This window comes from Eimeria maxima, genomic scaffold, assembly GCF_000499605.1.
Source record: "Eimeria maxima Weybridge genomic scaffold, Emw_scaff114, whole genome shotgun sequence".
NCBI classification, from domain to species: Eukaryota; Apicomplexa; class Conoidasida; order Eucoccidiorida; family Eimeriidae; genus Eimeria; species Eimeria maxima.
In genome coordinates this window covers 1-19,184 of record NW_013564160.1, presented here as the reverse complement: position 1 = coordinate 19,184, position 19,184 = coordinate 1, and the positions used below count along the sequence as shown (strand labels likewise).

At 53.5% G+C, this 19,184-nt stretch overlaps 2 protein-coding genes across 2 annotated transcripts; both read right to left on the bottom strand.

Annotated features, from left to right (window-relative positions):
- Positions 1-3,617: 3,617 nt before the first annotated feature.
- On the bottom strand, positions 3,618-5,789 carry EMWEY_00014580 (hypothetical protein, conserved; the record flags this gene model as incomplete). Its single annotated transcript, XM_013479436.1, has 1 exon — positions 3,618-5,789. The coding sequence occupies one exon, from the start codon at positions 5,787-5,789 to the stop codon at positions 3,618-3,620; it is 2,172 nt and encodes a 723-aa protein (XP_013334890.1).
- A 3,587-nt stretch (positions 5,790-9,376) lies between these two features.
- On the bottom strand, positions 9,377-18,948 carry EMWEY_00014570 (hypothetical protein, conserved; the record flags this gene model as incomplete). The annotated part of the gene is made up of 16 exons (XM_013479435.1): positions 9,377-9,407; positions 9,723-9,883; positions 10,181-10,406; positions 10,570-11,072; positions 11,361-11,501; positions 11,912-12,145; positions 12,298-12,692; positions 12,954-13,218; positions 13,628-14,353; positions 14,819-15,224; positions 15,606-15,809; positions 15,994-16,005; positions 16,140-17,164; positions 17,435-17,551; positions 18,196-18,565; positions 18,938-18,948. The coding sequence occupies 16 exons, from the start codon at positions 18,946-18,948 to the stop codon at positions 9,377-9,379; spliced, it is 4,827 nt and encodes a 1,608-aa protein (XP_013334889.1).
- Between the last annotated feature and the right edge of the window lie 236 nt (positions 18,949-19,184).

Below are 19,184 nucleotides of genomic sequence, written 5' to 3'. Positions count from 1 at the left end.
ATTGGCGATGGACACAAACCATTAAACGCTGGCTAAAGTGATCAGCGAGCAGCTGCGACGCTACCCAGGGGCTCATTGATGGAACAGCAGAAATCCTAACTCAGCACACTCTCCAATCAAGTAGGCCGACACGCAAGAGGAGGTTCCTATTTTAAAGAGACACACCTGTAGCGGACAGCTATGGTTCTATGAGACACCTACATACAGCAACACTCAAGCTGACATTCATTGTCTACAGACTCCCATGCAGCAAACAGACTAAACATCGTAGTTAAACGCTTACACAAACCAAAGCAGCACTCTCAGGATCTGAGGAGACAGCATTCTCAAGATGAGCCCTCGAAAGCAACAGAAGTGGATACATGAACGGCCACCGGCGGCTGCATCAGCTACAACAGTTACAACTTCAGCAGCAATAGCAGCTGCTAGAGCTAGGACTTCACCAGCAGCAGGTAAGGTGGTGTCCAGGATCAGATCCAGCAGGGTCTCCAATCTACATATGTCATATGCCCTTCGTCTACCACAACTAAACGTCAAATAATTTTCAACAAATCCCCCGTTCGTGTTTTAACATTCCCATGTCCCCCAGTGGCTCACTGTCCGGGATACGCGAGCTGTGCAGACCGTCCTGGATGAACCGCTTGGTGCCTGCAGCTGCGGCAGCAGGAGCAGCTGTAGCTATAGGCATCGGCAGCAGCTCGCTCTGTGAATCCTGCTCTGACAGAGGCGTCGGGGGAAGCGCATCGCTGACGCCTACGACAGGACTGCCTGCAGGGAAGCGGGCCCCTGAGAATGGGGCCCAGCGTGCTTTAGAGACCTCCTTGGAATGCCAGGAGGCAGGAAGCATTGAATGTGCGACTCTATTAATTCCTACTCTGTGTGTAGTCAAAAGAGCAGAAAAGCACGGGCAGGGCCAGAAAAGGGAGGAACTGGTTTGGCGCGGGGGGGTGAGACCTGCCAACTGCCTCTTCTGGGAATCGGCGAACCTCTCAAGCGCAGCTCAGGAGGCAAATATGCGGTCTGGAGTTATGCCGAGGAAACCAAAGGCAAGCTAAGCGACAAAAACGCCGTGTGTTGCGCAGACAGCGTCGTGATTCTTGGGCACCACTCCCCCGCAGGTTCGACAGCCTGAGAGTTTAGAAGGGGAAGCAAAGCAAATGAATTTACAAACAGTTCAACCGGAAGAGGAAGGAGGGGGGGAGGGGAGGGAACAGACCGGCGGGTGCAGCTTCGTTGGCAACGGCAGCAAGTCCAGGGGAAAAAACACTGAAAGACGAACTAGATGGAAGCTCAAGAAGGCTCCAAAGAAAACCTATTTCGTCCAACGAATCATATCATGTATGCAAAAAGAAAAACCGAGAGACAACGTGGACAAACCACCACCCTGCCGCCTGCTAGTCCTCACGCTACACACTCACAAGACCACTCCGCTGCTTGCGCCAGACAGGGTATGCTTTAAACCAGCCTGACTCGCAGCTTTATCGGTATTAAAAGAAGCTTTATTGTATTATCTATTCTAGAATTCATCCCGAACCAGAAAACTAGTGGCTGTTTTCCCCAGTACAACAGGCGTGCTGCTGAGCTCCCTGCGGGTTGACCTCCAGGCCAACGGCGGAAGTGCAGGAAAGCCAGACCGCCGCACTCATTCATTCCCTCGATTGCTTGGTGATCGATTTGACCTTGTTTTTGGTTATTAATTGATGGGCATTAAAAGGCCTTTTCCCATAGATCTCGCGGCAGACGGTCACATTCTCTTGTCATACAGGGAGTTGCTTACGACGGCGTCGGCCGAGGGGCCCAGCCCAGTGGCTGCAGGCTTCAAGAGCAGCTTAGAGAACGTTTCTATTTCTTTAATTTAGCTTCTGCGAACGGTAAGCACTAGTTGGCCGTGCACTGTCTTGTCACCTCCCCTGTGCAATTCTAACTTCCTCAAAGGTAACAGAGTATTGGTAACAAGCATCCTCGATCATTTCCAAGAACCACCGAGAATTGAAATAGAGCAAAAATACTGAAGATAAGTGTTTCCTAAATTGTCTACTGACCCGTCTCCCAAGTCTCCTAGCGCCATGGCCACAGCAGCCCAAGCCCTTGGAGGTGGTGAAGGGGAGGCCACTTGAGGTGAATTGCAACGCATCTTGCTGCAACTCATGATGCAAAGCAGCCCAGATGCAAGAACAACCGATCCCTGCTTACTGTATTCACTAACAACGCAAGAAAGCATTGAACATTTCTGCTTGTGTATCGGCCGCCAACTGGCGTGGAGGTTGCCGAGGCAAAGTACATGCCCATGTGCCCTCTACGGAGAGACTATGTTGTGACAGGCGTGTAACAGGCGTGAATATATTTGCATATGTATATATCAACATATGTGCGCTTTTGTTTATTCCTGTTGGCTCCTCGTCCTTCTATTGTCTTGATTGGGAGGGCTGCTACTCACCTTGCAGCAAGAAAGCGAGTCAAAAACCCCGGCAGTCTGTTGCTGCTAATCAAATACAGACTTAGGACTCAGGGCTCTCTTTGAGTTGAGAAGGGACGTTTGCCGCGGCCTGTTGCCAGTCTTGCGTGTTTTGCAATTTCACAGGTTAAAGTGTGGTTTAATCGTTTACAGCTGGTGGTTATACAAAAACGGTTGGAAATGATCTAGATGTCGGCTGGCTAGTTCGTGCCGCAGAATGTCTGCAGTACCTCCTTGTTACCTCCTTACAGTGAATTCTTTCGTGCTCCCTTTCTCACTGCATTCATGCAATCACAGGCCCTCAAAGCCATATACAATGGAGCACAGAAGAACAAATACAGGCACAAATGGGCTAAAGAAAGTGTACATTATACACCTATATACGCATTCGTATGCGTATGCACTCGAGTACAGTCCCGTATGTACTCGACGGGTATCCCAGTAGAGTTGCATGACCTCCCTACCCGCCTCTCCCGGAGAATTAAACCAGCATGTGCATCCATCTGTTCAGCAGGTACCACCAGAGCGGGAACAAAGAGAGAGCCACCAAACAATTTAACAGCACACACCAAGGCAGCCGCCGGGACTGCGTCGAGTCTGCGGTGCAAGTATAGTTCAAGCAGAGGCTTCTAAAAGGCGGCCGCCACAGCAGAGCGACACCTAAAAACAATTGCCAAAGTCCCAAAGCCAATCAAAAAGAGGCAGCGAAAGACAAAGCCCCGAGCTTTGAAACCCTGAGACCCGGCGCTCTTGCATGCATGCAAGCATGCATGCACCCTGCATGCATACACGCGTGCATGGCTGCATCATGCAAGGACTGCGAAGGGTTTGTGGGGCCCCTCTACAAAAGTGGGTTGAAAATACGCTAAGACCAGATGGCACACTCGCACCTGCATTGCGGCGAAATGCCAGGCCTACGATGATCATTGGAGGATAGAATAGCTAGCTAGCTAGCCAGCAAGGTAGCGGGCGGGGGGCCTGGCTAGCTAGCGAGCTAGAAGGCAACTACAGGAGCTGCTGCTGGATAACAGCGCCGTCATACCGACAAACCGCAGCTACCGAAAACTTATGATGAATTCAGCGATTAATGAAATTAAAGACTATCCCGTGCTAGCAAGTTCTACTGCATGCATGCAGCGGTGAGTTCTTCAGTTGGGGCTGGCTAACGGTACTGGTGTAAAGACGGGCTTCCCCTGCAGATGTCCGGGATGCTTGTGGCGCCAGCGTTCCTGCTGCTGCCGGAGCTGCAGCAGCAGCAGCGCCTGATGCTGCTGCAGCTGGTTGGACCGCTTTCTAGAGCAGTGCTGTTAAGGGGCGACGCTACACCAGCTTTTGCTGTTGTGAGCGAGCTGTTCCTAGCAGTGCATGGGGAAAGACTCGGGCTAGAAAAAGGTCTCCAGTTCGCCTCCTCCCCAAAATGCCGACTCGAATAGGCCCCCTGCCGCTGCTGCTGGAGTGCATGCAGCGAGGAAGACCGGTTGTAAGGGACGTAATGCTGACAAGATATGGAAGGCCCTCCTACTGCACCCGACGAAGAAGAACCCTCTTTGGAACTTTCAACTACTGCAGAAGCTGCAGCAGTTGCGGCAGCTGTTGCTGTTGCTGCAGCGGCTGCGCTGCTGCTCGCCCCAGTTGAACGGTACAAACTCAGTACATCTGAGGCTGCCAGTGCAGCAGCTTTTGTGGCCGCTGCAGCAGCAGCTGCTGCTGCTTCCTCGTGCTGCTGCCGCCGCCAGGAGGCTGCAGCGGCACGGCAGCAGCCAAGTGGGTGCGGCTGACTCCCTACCGCAGCAGCAGTCCTTGCTGCCGCTGCCGCCCTGTCGACAGGCCAGCACACTGTTGAGTACCTGCGGCGCTGCATATACGAACTAGGCCGGTGGCGACCATATACACCAGGGCTGATGCTCCTCGGGAAGCTCAGACCCTTGCTGTTGCTACTGCTGCAGCAGCTCAAGCAGTTGTTACAGCAGCTGCTGCCGCTGCAAATGCAGCAACTAGTGTGCTGCGAAGAACCCAAGTTACGGCTCCATCGCAGCAGCTCGCGGTCGCCATCTAATCGCGAGAAGCTGCGGGAAGCAGCACTGTGGCGGCATGCAGGTGGTGTTGCTGGTCCTGCTGCAGAGTCAGACAGCAGGCCGCATGCATCTGCTGCTGCAGGTGCTGCCGTGCCGAATGAGCGATCACATAAAGAAGCAGACCGGCTAAACGGAATCGAATTCTTGCGATGAAATGCATCATGCGGTCGCAGTTGTTGCTGTTGCTGCAATTGCTGCTGGTGCTGTTCCCCTTGCTGCAGCTGTTGTTGCTGCTGCCAAGGAGTCAGCTGCCCCTGCAGCTGCAGCTGCCAGTGCTGCCGCGGCAGCTCTGGAGCGCGTCCAAGGCTTCCCTGGGACCTGCAACGAATACCGTGAGAAGCAGAAACTAGTTGCTGTTGTGCCTGCTGCTGCTGAGACAAGCCATCTCGCGGTAGTATGTGGGCTAGAGCCTGTTGCGGCAGTTTGGGCAGCGGCTGCATGCCGATTTGCAGAGGCGGTTGTGTGTGTCTCTTTACCCTCCTCCTCTGTGTAGCAAATCCGGGACCCTGAGCAGTCTGGCGCTGCTGCTGTGGCTGCGCGCGAAGCTTTGAGGACGCCCCTTTGAAACCACCGATTTCGTCGAAGTAAACAAAACCCAAAGCTGCTGAAGCAGCAGAAGCAGGCCTTGGCCTGTTCTCTGTTGCATTTTGGAAGGAAGTGTCTGCATAGTTCTTGCCCCTGGCCCCAGAGCCACAGGGGGAAGCAGACAAAAAAGAAGGTCCTGAAGAAAGCATTGGCCCCTCTGCCGAGCGGCAGTGTCTGAGGGCTGCAGCACGAGCTGCGGCGTCAGCTGCAGCAGCTGCAGCAGCAGCTGCTGCTGCTAGGCTGTTGCAGCTGGCAGTAGCAGGAGGGGGCAAGTCCATCAGCGGCATCAGACCCGGGTCCGGAGGGGGACGGGAAACCAGTGGCTCCCGCTGCTGCTGCACTTGCTTGCGCCCTGTAGCAGCATCCTCTGGCTCGAGGTCGTCACGCCTCTCTGATGACAAAGATACACTGCCGGATCTGCTGCTTGAGTAACTGCTGTTAGTAGCTGTGGAATGCTTGGGGCTGCTTGCGCTGCTGCCGCTTGAGGCCCCACTCACAGAGGCTCCCTCCTCCTCCCCCTCATCGTGTTCCGGCTGCTGTTTCTGCACGGACGTGGAGTGTTGCCGCCGCTTGGTGGGCACCCTGTTGCAGATAAGGTCCAGCATAGACATTTTTTGGTTGTCGTCATGGAGCAACCAAATGACGGAGAAGAAGCGTTCCGCCACGTAGAACATGTTTTCGGGTGTCCGTAAAAATAAAAACCTAAAATTGCAATAAAAATGGCGATTCAATCAGTTTCCTTACAGGAACTGCGCTCCGTCTGAGGCCCTCTACTCACTCTTTGCCACTCCGCGGGCAACCAACCAACAGCCGAAACTCCCGAACAAGCATTTAGGTACAAAAAGTGCATTTAGGTACGTCTACCGCTGCGAAGACAGACAAAGCAGGCGCCTTTCAGGTAAGGATGAGACGCTGCCAGATTTCGTGTTTTTTTCGGTTGCTGCGAGCTGCTGCAACACCATTACCCGTAGAAGAGTGCATGTTGAAGCTAAGCGAGGGGGGGCCAGGTAAAAGGCCCCTATCGGTGGTCTACAAGCTACTAGGGGCTTCAGCAGAACACTCAACACACAAGCAACCCAGAACTTCATCAAAACAGGCAGTTCCCAGAACCCCAGTTGCCAACGACCGCCCGAGTGGCAACGGTTGGTGGGTAGCCTCCTCCCCGATTCAGACCGGGTCGGGGTGTACAGTCGCCGTAGGTGCCTAGACAGGGTTAATCCTCCCACAAATGGGAGATTGCCCGGCAACTTCTTTTTTGCATGTAATAAATTAACAAAACTGAGTCCTTTTTATTAAAAAGAAGTGTCGAATCGCCATTTCCAAAGCTGCAAATCTGACGGTGGACCCACTGTGCAAACTTCCGAAGCGGAAGAGGGAAGACTGAGCATATCCAGCTCTTCGGCACTCCATTCAGCATCCGATATCCGAAAGAGTTATTACAATAATTGTTCATCTCATGTATACCATATTCCAATGAAAAACAGGAGAAGGAAAGGCGTCTTTCTTTCTGCAACTCACGACGGCTACGGAGCACCGTAGGTTCTGCTGGAGATGCATACCTGAGCTATGATTGTGGCGCAGTCAAATGCTAACCGCAAATCATATCCTGTGTGGCAGCTACATTCAGCAAAAGAGAAAGAGGTGAAGTCCGAAACTATTCGAATTTCGTGTCAGCCCGGGGGGAGCTGCGTTTGATGCGTGGGGGGCGGCAGCTCATAGCAATGGGCTGTGGGCGCCGCACTAAACAATAGCATAATAGGTTGCATGCTGCCAATGCAGCTGTTCCAGAACGTGTGCATCTGCTCTCCATGTGCTTGGGGCAGAATATGTTGGAGTGTCAATTAGACGTGAATGGAGCAGGTGTTGCAATAGCCATACGTAGCGGGGGGACTGTATGATCTCTAGTTGAAACCAATATAATAGTATTTTCCAGATAGTAGTTGACCTGTCTAGTGCCCTTTGTCCTAGGTACAGCTACTCAAAGGCTGGTGGCTTTGCGAAGGCGAGGAAACATATGCTTGAGTTGCAGGGCACATGCATGCTAGGACTCGTGCTGAGAGGCGATTCTGCATGCAACTCTTTGCTTTGAAGCAAGCAAAACACTACAGGCAATCGCTCAGCATTGCCATGCTATTATTATTTAACTTAAAAAATAATTAGAAAAAAACAACCGCAATTCTAGCCAGGCCACGAGCCACTTCACTGCTTGAAAATAGTGAGGTTATAGCTGGATGCGTTTGTTCTGTTTTTTAACCTGATGAGGGCCTCGATAATAATGGCCAGTTGAGTGTTTAGCAACCTCCTATGGTGATACCGCATGCAGCAGGCAAGCTAGGAGTTGCAGGAAGCAGCATTGCAACTCGTGGTAGATTCTGTCTTCTCGTCTCTACACCAGCACGGGGCTTTCGTGTCTTGAGAGGTTAGAACATTTTGTGGTGAAGCAGTTACTTGCAGCATATTCAAAAATGTTGTCTTACACTGTTAACAGTAGGGAGCAATTGAGTCAAACTTCACGAACTGTGAAGGGAGTACATTCAAACACAATACTTAATTAAAGGCCTCTCCTGCTGTAACATACGTTGACTCGATTGCTGTTTAGCGTTTTGAATGCATTGTCTTGCACTATTACCGGATGTTCTGAATAATTGCCCCCGTTTAAGGTTAAAACATTGCAGCTTTATAGTCCTCCTAAATTTGCTTTCCTTCCCCTGTATTTTCACTTTGTATTTTCACCAGCTACAGAACACGAACAGGGGTCAGCCACTCCGTCATTGGGATGCAGCGAGCGCAGAAGACGCTTACTATCTGAAGAGAGATATTGTCTTTAGGTGTTTTTCCTGCACCTGGCGATGCTGCAGTGCGGCTTGCTGTCGGCAGCTACACCCTGCAATTTTGTGGCATTAAGGAGGCCTGCCGGGCAGCGGGCCACACAACGCCACACAACTGCTGCTGGGCGTTTGAGTGAATTGCAATATCCGTAGATTTCCCGTTTCTAACTGCCGCGTGCACCCAGAGGCTGACCTGAACACAGCTGCACGAGTTACTGTTGTCTTTAACAAAGGCAGCAGCGGCACCGCCAATCAGCAACTGTTTCACCCCATGTTGCCTTCGGACGGAAAACAGAGTAAAAGACCGTACCAAAATCTCACGTGACGAGCAGACAGCTAATCCAGTGAGCTAGCTAGCTGGCTACTTCGAGATGGCTTGAATGCACCTCCAAGGCAGGTTAGCAACTCGCCCTGCAACTAAGAAATGGGAGAACTACACTTTATCACCCCTCTGCAATTCTGGAGCCCTTCTGCTGTCTCTGCCTTGTTTGCAAATTGCAATTAAAGCAGGCAGTCTTGACCGCAAATGGTTAGCTGGCTAGCACGTGGGCAGGTAGCTAGCTAGCCCGTGAGCTGCCCGACTAGCTAGCTAGCTAATCGATGACAACTGTCTATGGTGTGCATTCAAGAGCTGCCCCAGAATAACCAGCCTCATGCGTGTCTGGTTCGTGCTCCATGTTCCCTGTGGTCTGTCTCTATTATACTGTCGCTTGCTGCGTCTTCCATGTTATATGCATGTATATGCATTGTAGAGTGTACACGCGGCCCAGCGCAGACAACCAACGGATGCAGTGTCTCTACACTGCAGCCGCCGGCCCAGTAACGTCCTTCCGGTGCGCTGCCTTTACTAAGGGTCTAGGGAGTCTCCACAAAAGATGAGGAGCAGACGATGTGGCAGGAGGCTGTCTAGCAGCGAACAACTGCTGGGCCTCTCGAAGTTCGGTTCAGTGCAATGTCTATAGCTGCTCTTTCTGTGCAAGTGCGCCGTACATACACACAACAGTACGAACATGCCTTCAGAGCACAAGAGCTAGGAACAGCGCTCTTGAAGCGCCGGTCTCACACAGGACTGTATAAGCGCTATCGGCTGTGGGTTCCCCCCTGCTTGCTTGACTACCGCAGCGGGGGGTTTCCCACGCCCTCCCCATCATACATGGACGGCTAGCTGTTGCTAGCCCCAGCTAGCAGCAGCTGTGCCCTGCGGGCGCGCCGCTACATCTCCAATGTACAGACGCGTGTCCCCACAATGGAGGAAGATCGATGGCTCGATGATCCAGCCACCAGGAGCCCCATACCCAGCAACGCCCCATCTGTGGGGCCCGTCTGAGCACATGGATGAATGCACACAGACAGGCCCCACAGTTGTGTGCGCAGCTTGCAGCGTGCGTACACCGAGAGGAGGCAGAGCTTTATCGAGCTCCGCATGAAGTCACTTAGTCGCAAGTTGGTCTCCTCTTCCCCCCTCTGACACCGCGAAGAGCAGCACCAAGGAAAGCAGCCACAGCAGAGGGTTCTGCGGCGTCTCTCCATCTCAGGCAAAACTGGAGAGGAACAAACCCACCACCTGTTGTTTTGACAGCCGCAGTCCTCAATGTTGCAGGGGCCTCAGAGGAGCCATTTTTCTGCCTCCGTGTCTGTCTCATAACGCTTCTCTCCAGTTCTCTGCTCTGCTGTCTTTGCTGCCAAACACCCCTCTCTCAGAACCCCTAAGGCCTCCACTGCTACGGTGTCCTCTTGCGATGTCTGTACAGCAGGGGTAGTCGGTACGACAAACCCCACCGGGAGGGGAGCTTCTCCCCCTTGCCAGACTCTGCAGCAGCAGCTGCTGCTGCTGCTTCTTCTGCAGCAGCTGTTGCTATTGCAGCAGCAGACGCCGGCTCCAGCTGCACCCACGACCCTTGAAGCCGCCAGAGAGGATGAGCTGGTGCAGAATTCAGACCCTGCAAATACACCACAAAGCAGAAGCCTAGAGCAAGTACACCGCAAGAAGCTAGAGTAAGTCACAAAATAAACTGTGGACTGCTGTTACATGGAGACGCCAAGTCACGTGCATTCACGCATGTATGCATGTATCTATCGCTGGTGCTGCATGCGCATACAGGGCTGCATTGAAAAGAGATAGCGAATTCGTTACATGCACCTTCACACGCAGAGCCGTGGCCATTCTCGCCTACAGCTCCAAGCCAGAAGCAGCCCCTGGTGTGACAGCAGCAACATCAGCATCACCAGCAGCTTACAGGAGGGCGTCGGTGGTGTCTACTGTCTAGAGGGTCTGGTTGCTGTTTGCTTGCAGCCGCATCGCCAGGAGGAGGATTCACCGGTGAGTCTGCCCGCTCATAAAACAAAAACTCACGAGATGACGGCTGAGGGGCAGGCCAGTGAGGCAAGGCTTCCACCAGCAACCAGGGCCCCCCCAGAACCTCCTCTAAGAAAAACGCCCTCACGGCAATGGACGATATACACCTGAACCAGCAGCAGTAGCAGCAGTAGCAGCAGCGTGTTTTAATGAACGTGCAGAATGTCACCACACAGATTACCCGTATGGAGAGGGCTGTCTGAAGGTCACAAGGCTAAAAAAAAAGAGATGGCAGACCAAAGGAGAAAGACAAAGCGAGCAACACCCCACCTGATGCTGCTAAGCAGCTCCTGCAGTCGCTTGAAGTCATAGCGCATGCGCCAAATTTCTTCACTCAACACCAAACGCGTAGGGGCCGCCCACTCCGCTGGCGTCCTTCCCTTCACAGACAAGCCCGCGCCTTCCCCGCAGCTTCTGCCTTTGCTGCTGCTGTTGCCGCCGTTGCTGCTGTTGCATGCTGCCAGTTGTTGTGAAGCGCAGAGGCCATCTGCTCCCTCAAGGTTGGCCAGCAGCCGCTCTCTGTGCTTCTCCAATACCGCATCCGACAGCAAGATCTTCAGCGGAAAGACAGGCAATGCAGCGGCTCCTTGTTCCTGCTGCCAGTCTCCCCGCCTCCTCGCGCGCAGGTGCCATGGGACGGCAAGATGACGGGGGTCCCTTCGTGGGGCCCCCCCCAAGCCAAAGAGAAACTTCTCTAAGGCGTCCCCTCCGGTCCATCGGCTGTTGCCATCTGCAGCGCGGACGAGTACAGCCAGCGATATGAAAAAGCCACCCTAGATACACGCAAGCATGCAAGCACGCAAGCACACAGAAAAAGAAATGATAAGAACTTCACCAGAGACTCCTTAACTCCTATCCCTGCACGGCTGTCGCAGCTAAAGCGGAACCAGCCTCAGCCACAGCAGCGGAACGCAGTGTTTTCGGTAAAATAACGCTTCACTCCTATTCCTGCAATGACGGCTATCACTCTCGCCCCTGTTTCGATTGCTATTCCTGCTGCCGTTCCTGCGGCAGCAGGAACGGCAGCAGTTGGTGTTGCTGCTTCTGTTTCTGCTTCTCACTTCTCGCAGCAGTTTGACATCTACCGTGCCGCAGGCCGGTAGAGGGCTGCAGAAGTGGAGGCTAAGGATTTCCTCCAGGGCTAACTCCAACACCTTAGCAGCAGCCAGCTGTTCCGGCGACAGCTCTCCCAGCTGCAGCAGCTCGCCCCACACAGTTCATAGCCGCGACGCATGACATCAAACAGCAGTACCCACCCACAGAATCAGCTACAACGTGCATGCAACGGCAATAGCTTTTATTGCTGTTGCATGCATGGCATACATACAGTTGTTGTGATGGCTTATGCAAAGCTACGAAACAAAAGCAGGGGGACCTCGAAATCCCGCAGCAGCACCACAACAATTGGTGCAGCACGGCCACTGGCCATTGCTGTGTGTCTGAGCTTTGCAGCTACCTGCTGCAGCTGCAAAGTGGAATATCTGACCTGTATGTACAGCTGGTGGGCTCCCCCTTGACTTAAGAAGTACTCTTTATGAGAGCGGGTTCCCCCCCATTGCCAGCCTTTGGGGCTGCATGCAGCGGCCTTGTTTAAACTTGCAACTACCCTTACACGAACACGCGGCACACCCTGAGGTGCTGCGCGGAGCCTACGGCTACTGCTGCTGTGATTGTTGTTGCTGCTGGCGCTGATATGGTTGCGGTGTGCGTTGGTAAGGAAGGCAAGAGGGATTGGCTGCATGTCGCTCAAAGGGGACAACAGCGGCAGAACAGAATCCGCTGTTAACCCCAAAGAGGCAGCTGCGGCATCAGCCCACTGGCCCGCCAAAGCAGTAGACACATCACCCTGCGACAGCAACAGCAGTAGCATTAGCAGCAACAGAAGATTTGGTTTGATACGTTACGAACTGGGCCTAGAGCATCTGTGGGTTTTGCTGCTTGTTTGTAGTGATTCGGGTCGTCCGGTGATTGTGTTTAGGGGGTGCGGGTCTGGAATACCGCGAAGAGGGCCTGTATGAAGACTTTCTGGGTTAAGAGGGCGCCTGCCTTCTCTGCGTCTGCAGCACTAACAGTAGCGGCGAGTTCAGCAACGAGGGTGCGAGGGGCTCGGGATCTAAAGCTCAGTTTTGCCTTCATTTCGTTTGCTATACACTCTAACCAGCTGCTGCTGTCTGCTGCCGACAGCCGCAGCAGTGTCCGCTGCTTCACTGACAGAAACAAAGGCACATCCAGCTGCCCCGTGCAAAACGGAGTCTGCTGATTTGCAGCCTGGCTACAAGTAAAGTAGCGCGCGAGTTCCGGGGGACCCGCAAGGGGGGCCCACACCGGCCCCTCCTCAGTGCCCAGTGGCCCCCTTGGAGGGCTCCTGGAGACCCCGTTGCTGCTACGGCTCGCTGCCCACAACCCGGAAAACACCAAATAGATCAAATGCAGCATCGCGTTCGTTGGAGACTGAATATGAACCTGCAAAGAAAGCATGTGCGCAAGCATAGACGAACACTTTTCTCAATACAGCTCTATGTCACGACGAGCAGCACAACGACGGACAGAAGACGTGACAAAAGGATGAAAGCACAAATTTGATACAGCACAGGCTGCTGCTGATGGCTTTTATGCTGCTGCTGGTCCTGTTGCTGCTGGTGGCGGCAGAGCACCGGCAGATGACAGGAACGGGAGAAAGCACGAGACGGAGTAGTCCCGAAGGAGGCCGTGGGCGCAAGGGACAGCAAAAGAGGTAGTAAACATGGCGACAGCAGAAAAGGAGACAACAACCAGGATGGCAAACAGGGAGAGACAACAGACAACGCAGCAGATCGGCGGCTGCTCAGGGGGCTCAGAAAACCTTGCCTTCGCTGCCGCGGCCTGCAAGTCAACTCCAACTGAGACAGTGCCACTGCTCAGCGCTGCGGTCCGCAGTGGCTGCAACGCAAACACAACTCAGCAACCCTATCAGTGGACACGCCAGCTGCCTCCCTGATATCCTACCACTGCAGCGACACTGGGGAACTCCGCCTCCCGGTCCAACAGCGGAAGACAAGCACACCCAACAGCACAACGTATGATTCAAATCAGGGTTTAGAATAGAGTCTGAGTGTTTAGGATGAACGCTTAGAATAACGGTTAACGTTCTGCGTATATGATGAGGGATTCGGGTTAAGAATATTGGTTTACTGTTCAGGATATGTGTTTACGGTTTTGGACGAGTGTAGGGTTCTGGATACGGGCTAAAGCTGTAGGACAAGGGTTTACAAGAAGGGTCTTAGAACTGAGGTTAAGACTAAAGGTTCGAGGTTTAGTGAAGAGGCGTAAGTGGTTTAGGGTTGGATACATCTGAGAGCATATCTACGACGGTGTGGACAAAGAAGGAGAGGCCAACGAGTGTGCGGATGCGTTCATTGCGTCTCTTCTCCGTGCGTCGGCGGCTTTTGCTGTTTTTGTTCCTGTTGCTGCTGTTGGTTGTGGGTACTGGGGGTATGAGAGGCAGTTCGGGGTACAGCCAGAAAGTCGCTTCTGCCTTTGGCACTTTCTTCGGATTCCGCGAGTCTATAAACACTTCACATGAGACACTGCACGGGCCGCCCTTGCGGGGAGGGACAGCCTCAAGAGATAGAGATCTGCTGTCTACACAACGCGCTGCCGGATCGCTATCACCATCTCCAGCAACAGCTGCGGCCTTTGCTGGTGCTCGTTCCACTGTTGCAGCATCGGTGGATGATGCTGTTTCTGCTGGTACAGGACTTGCTGCGGCTACTGTTTCTGCCGCCTCAGCGTCCGGTGTCGCAGTTCTTTCTACTGAAGAAGCATGTGCTGTTGCTAATATCTCAGCAGCAGCAGCGGCTGGGTAGTGTGTCCAGCGGTGAGTCGGAAGGAACGGGTTTTTGATGGGCAGAGCGAGGGAGAGTCCCCTTGCAACGCGGAGGGTCTCCTCGGCAGGCAGCAAGGAGACATTTCGCCAGCTGCTCTGCCATCGCTCCTCCAGCGGTAATACCGCAAAAGGCAATCTCTGCAAAAACGCAAGGCGAGTGCACAACGGGCCCACCAGAGGAGAGGCGACCTGCAACATAAACATCAGCCACAGCCGCCCCACACCCACATGAGGAACATACACACAACCGAACACCGCGGCCGCCACTGATCTAGTCAAGGTGGGTTGGCTAGCTGACCGACCGGAAGGCTGCGCAGCTTAAGGATAAGTTGTCTGTCTACCGGGCTGGCAATCCGGGGGCTTTGCCAGGTAGCCAACTGCCGGCCTAGCTGGTGGAAGCTGGACGGTTCGTTGTCTACCCGTTCAAGCCCAACTTGTTGTTGGTTTGCTGCTTGGCTGTATCTTTGTGGCGGGATGTCTGTCCGGCTATCTTTCTGTTTGGCTAGATATATGTCTGGTTGCTTGTGTCAGTTCGGCTGTGCTTTGGTCCAGCTAGGTAGCCTTGAGTTAGCTGTTATGGCTAGATACGTGTTGGTATGGACACCCAGCTAGCTAGCTGAGTGTTGGATCGGCTAGGTATGTTTGTGGGCGTACGACGAGGACGAGTCGGTCTGGGTTGAGGGAACCAAGGAAGGCGGAGAAATCCTTAGGGGGAACTCGAGAAAAGAGGAACCCGTCACGAAAAGCATCAGGGCCCGCCCCTGCTTGCAACGCTTCTGCCAACGCTGCTGATTCCTGCAGAGGAGACAGCTGCGGCAACAGAGGCTGGTGCTTGAATCCTTCGGGGGGAGAAGGCGACAGAGAAACAGCTGGAGACAGCAGCACACCGCTGCCGCTGCTGTTGCTGCTGTCAAAGGCCGCTGCTGTGGAGAGCCCCGACAGGGAAGGGACTGCAGAGAATGCCTGCCGCTCATGTAGCTCAAAAGCTGTTTCCTCTGCTGCATAGCGCTGTAGAAGGTGTTCCCAAGTCTCCTGCTCAGTCACCAGGTGCTTCAGGAGTCTGATGGGGGACAACAAAGATGACACGGTTGCCACAACAATACCATGGACAGAATACACGAAGGGACAGCGGAGGCGACAAGCGGCAGCTGCTCAGGGAGGATGAGAGCAGCGCGAAAGGAGGAGGTAGAAGAGACAGCAACCAGCAGCAAGCACAACGGAACTGTAGCACACAGGCCAGGGATACAGGGGCCTCAGCAAGCGCAGCACGCGGCACCCCAAATCAGCAGCAACAGCAGGGGCACCGCATGTGTGCAGCAGGTGCAGCAGGAGAGACGGCTGTGCTTTGCCGGTGACGTAAAGAGACAGAAGGCCGTAGGCACACGCTGTAGACAAAAAAAGCTGGAGACACAGCCTCCAGCAAGAGGAGATATTCGCTTACTGCAAATACACAAAGAAGATCTTCCCCATCAGCTCCACAGTAAAATGTTTCAAGCTGCCTCCAGGCACCAGCAAAGCAACCCTCAACTCCGCCGCGCATGCATGCAGCCCCACAGTCACATGCATTGCTTCGGCCAGGCCCGCAGCCCGCAGGGCCCCCAAACAACTCCCGGGTCCCCCCATACTCAACAAATTAGCTGCCAACCTGCACCCCAAACAACAAACGGCAGCAGCAGCAACCGACGGCCAGTCATAATTTTCACAACGAAGGCTGTCAAAAGGCAGCAGCTACACGAATGTCCTGCAGGCTGGTTGGCCTCTTCAGGTGCATGTACACCTCCGCCACACTGAGAAAAGAGTCTCGAAAAACGGGAATTTGCTGTCCTTACATAAGGCATGCCCTGAGTCGCAAACCCACAGCAGCAGCAACAGCAGCAGTAGAAGCGGCAGCAAGGGCAGTAGCGACTAACGGAGGTTTGTGATGAAGATGAGAGGTGCAGAGACAGCCGAGGGAGACTGTCTACCTTTTACTTACTTGAGATCTGCACAAGGTGGCCTGTTGGGGCCCTCAGCATCCAAGACAAACACAAATTCCACGCTATGGGTCTGGCGATTTGCAGGCAGCATCAGCAGCAGCCGATTGAGGTCCTGTGGCCTCGCCACCTGCTGCTGCTGCTGCGCAGGCGTGACTGCAGCAGCAGCAGCGGAAACAGAGGAGATGTCTTCGCGTGCTTCTCCCAAGTCCTTTGGGTTGGGGCAGGCGGGAGGCCCTTTAGGCGAACGCTCTCTGCGTCTGCTACTGGAATCTTTGCGGGTGTCTGCTTCCCTGTCCCTGTTGGGTGCGTCTGCAGCAGCAACAGCAGCAGCGGTCCCCGCTGCTGCTGCTGCTGCTGGAGGCAGCAGCCATTCGGGGGCGTAGAGTGGAGGCTGGGGGTTTAAGGCCTCCACTTCTGAAGCCCGGTCATCCGCGCAGTTCAGTTGGGGCTTCAATCCCGCAGCAGCAGGAAGGGTTTCGAGGGCTTGTCGCGCATACAGAAGCAGTTCTTCGGGGCTGCACGGCCCCACCAAAACCAGCTTGAGCCCATTTGCTGCATAGAAGTAGGACCGCCAGAGCAGTGCAGCCTTCTCAATGTCAACATCTGCTGCCAACACATCTGCTCCGATTTCCTCAACGAATACCAGCCGAGGAGCAGCAAACCCTCCCAAGAGATCGTCTTGAAGCCTCCCCAGGCCTCCTCCTCCAACCTCCTCGTCCGCGCCCTCCTGCTCCTGCTGCGGCTCCTGCTGCTGTTGGGACGTATGAGCAGGAGCAGGACGCGGGGGTGGCGGTTCGCGCGAGAGCTGAAGAGACGTCAAGAACGGCAGCCCAGCAGCAGCAGTAGCTGCTGCTGCTGCTGGGGATGCCTGCTGCCGCTGTTGCTCCTTCTGCTGCCGCCGCCACTGCTTCTGCCGCCTCCTCCAGCCGCGCACGTCTTGCGATCGCCACTGAGACGACCGTAGCGCATGCAGCAGCTCCAGTCCCAAACTGTGCACGCGGTTAGCTCTGTGGTGGGGATTCAACTGTACATACAAAGAAAACGCAGCAGCCGCTGCAGCAGCATGATGGATTCAAAAACAGCAACTGCACCGACATAATACGTTCTAATAGTCAAGCAGGCGCACAAGCACCGACAAGGCGTCAGCAAAAGGGGCCAGCCAACAGTGGCAGCAGCAAAGGCAAGCCAACAACAGCGGGAGCAGCAGGTGTTGTGTTGGCAACCGGACAACGTGGCATTTGAGGATTGCGTTTCTTCTACAATGGTAGTCGGCAGCACATTTTTGCTGTAGCACCGTCTGTAGCTGTCTCAGCTCCAGAAGCGCGCCCTCAAGGTCCTGTTGACAGAAGTGCGGGACTGTGAAGACTTCCTTCAAGCCCAACAACGCAAGCTCCAAGCCCTCCACGGGCACCTGCGCAGACAACGAAACTGGATGCACGCAACCAGCCCCTCCAGGTACACTGTAGAATACGAACTGAGCAGGACTTCAGAGGCAACACACAGGAAAAGCGCAAGCAGATGCAGAACAACGAAATACAAAGAATTATAGCATCCATACACGGCTGAACATACATTCCAACAACTCCTTGTAAATCAGAACGAACCGGCACGAAGAAGCCAACTCACAAGGATTGCAGGTGCATGCAAACAATACGCAAATAAACAATTCTACACAGCTCGACATAAACGATCGGAGAAGCAAGCAGCCGGACAGAGATGTCCCGGCATCACTGCAAACTCAACAAATCAGGTCATTCCAAACAGACGCCGCAGTCATGCACGAGCATGGATGCGCTGTTTACTTCCTGGTGTTCGCTTCTCTTCGTGTGTGTGTGTGTGTGTGTGTGTGTGTGTATGTGTGTGCTTTGTACAGAGGGTCTGGGAGTGTGACCCTCGTGTCCCGCGCTTGTGCTAGGCATGTGTTTCTATCCTTTCTTTCTGACTTGTCTGCAGTTGTCTGCTTTTGGTTTCAGATGTAAGTCGGTGTTTTTGCTGTCACAGAGGCTGTCATTGTGTTGTTATTATTTTTGTCGTCGTCTTTTTGTTCGAGCCCACCTGGAAGGAGAGAGAAGTGTCTGTCTCCGAGACAGCCAGCTGCAGGGGCTGCGGACCGCCGAGAGTGCGCACGAGCTCCGCAAAAGAGTCAAACTCCTGTTGCTGGTGCTGCTTTTCCTGCTGACTCGCTTGCTGTTGCTGCTGTTGCTGCGGTTGCTGTTGTTGTTGCTGCTGCTTCTGGAGATGTTGAAGGCGTTCCGCCCTGAGCTTTTCTCCTCGAAATGTACAGTGCGCAACAAGGAGAGAAAGCCCCGGAAGATGTCTCGGCTCCCTCAAGACCCCTCCGAGTAGAGACAGACTCACTGACACCCGACGGCCCTCCAAACCCGCAGAGTCCTGCACAGTCATCACCTCCAGGCCGTTCGCCAGTCTGCGCACAGACACACGACAAGGAACCAAAAGATACATAGACAGATAAAGAAAACAAATATGTAATAAAAAACAAGCGAAACCGCATATGAGCGGGTGAACAATGAATAAATAAGGGCTCTAGCCAATCAGTAATGAACAGACAACAAATGAATAAACAATAGGTAAATCAACAGGCAAACAATGCCACACAATCAAAGAAGCATCACATGAAACCAAGCACGGAAGATGCCAATCAACGCACATGAAACAATGAAGCAGCAGATGAAACCAAAAGAAGAACAAAAGAAGCTAATCAACATGGAAGTATATAAACACACAAACGGGCTAACATGCACAACGAAGCACAGACAAGAAAACAGATAAATACCACATAACCGACATTATAGACAATTACTCGAGCTCTGCAACCTGCCCCAGTAATAAACGCATTTTCGTGCTGTCTCAGCAGACAGAGGGAGACGAAGACGGAAATGCGAGGGCTAGTCAACTTCGTTCACATCTTTCCCGTTGGAAAACTCCCGCATATGCATGCAGGCGCAAACGGCTTATCTATATTTGTATATTGGATATATTTATACACACGAAAACACAAACTATATATATATATATACATAATA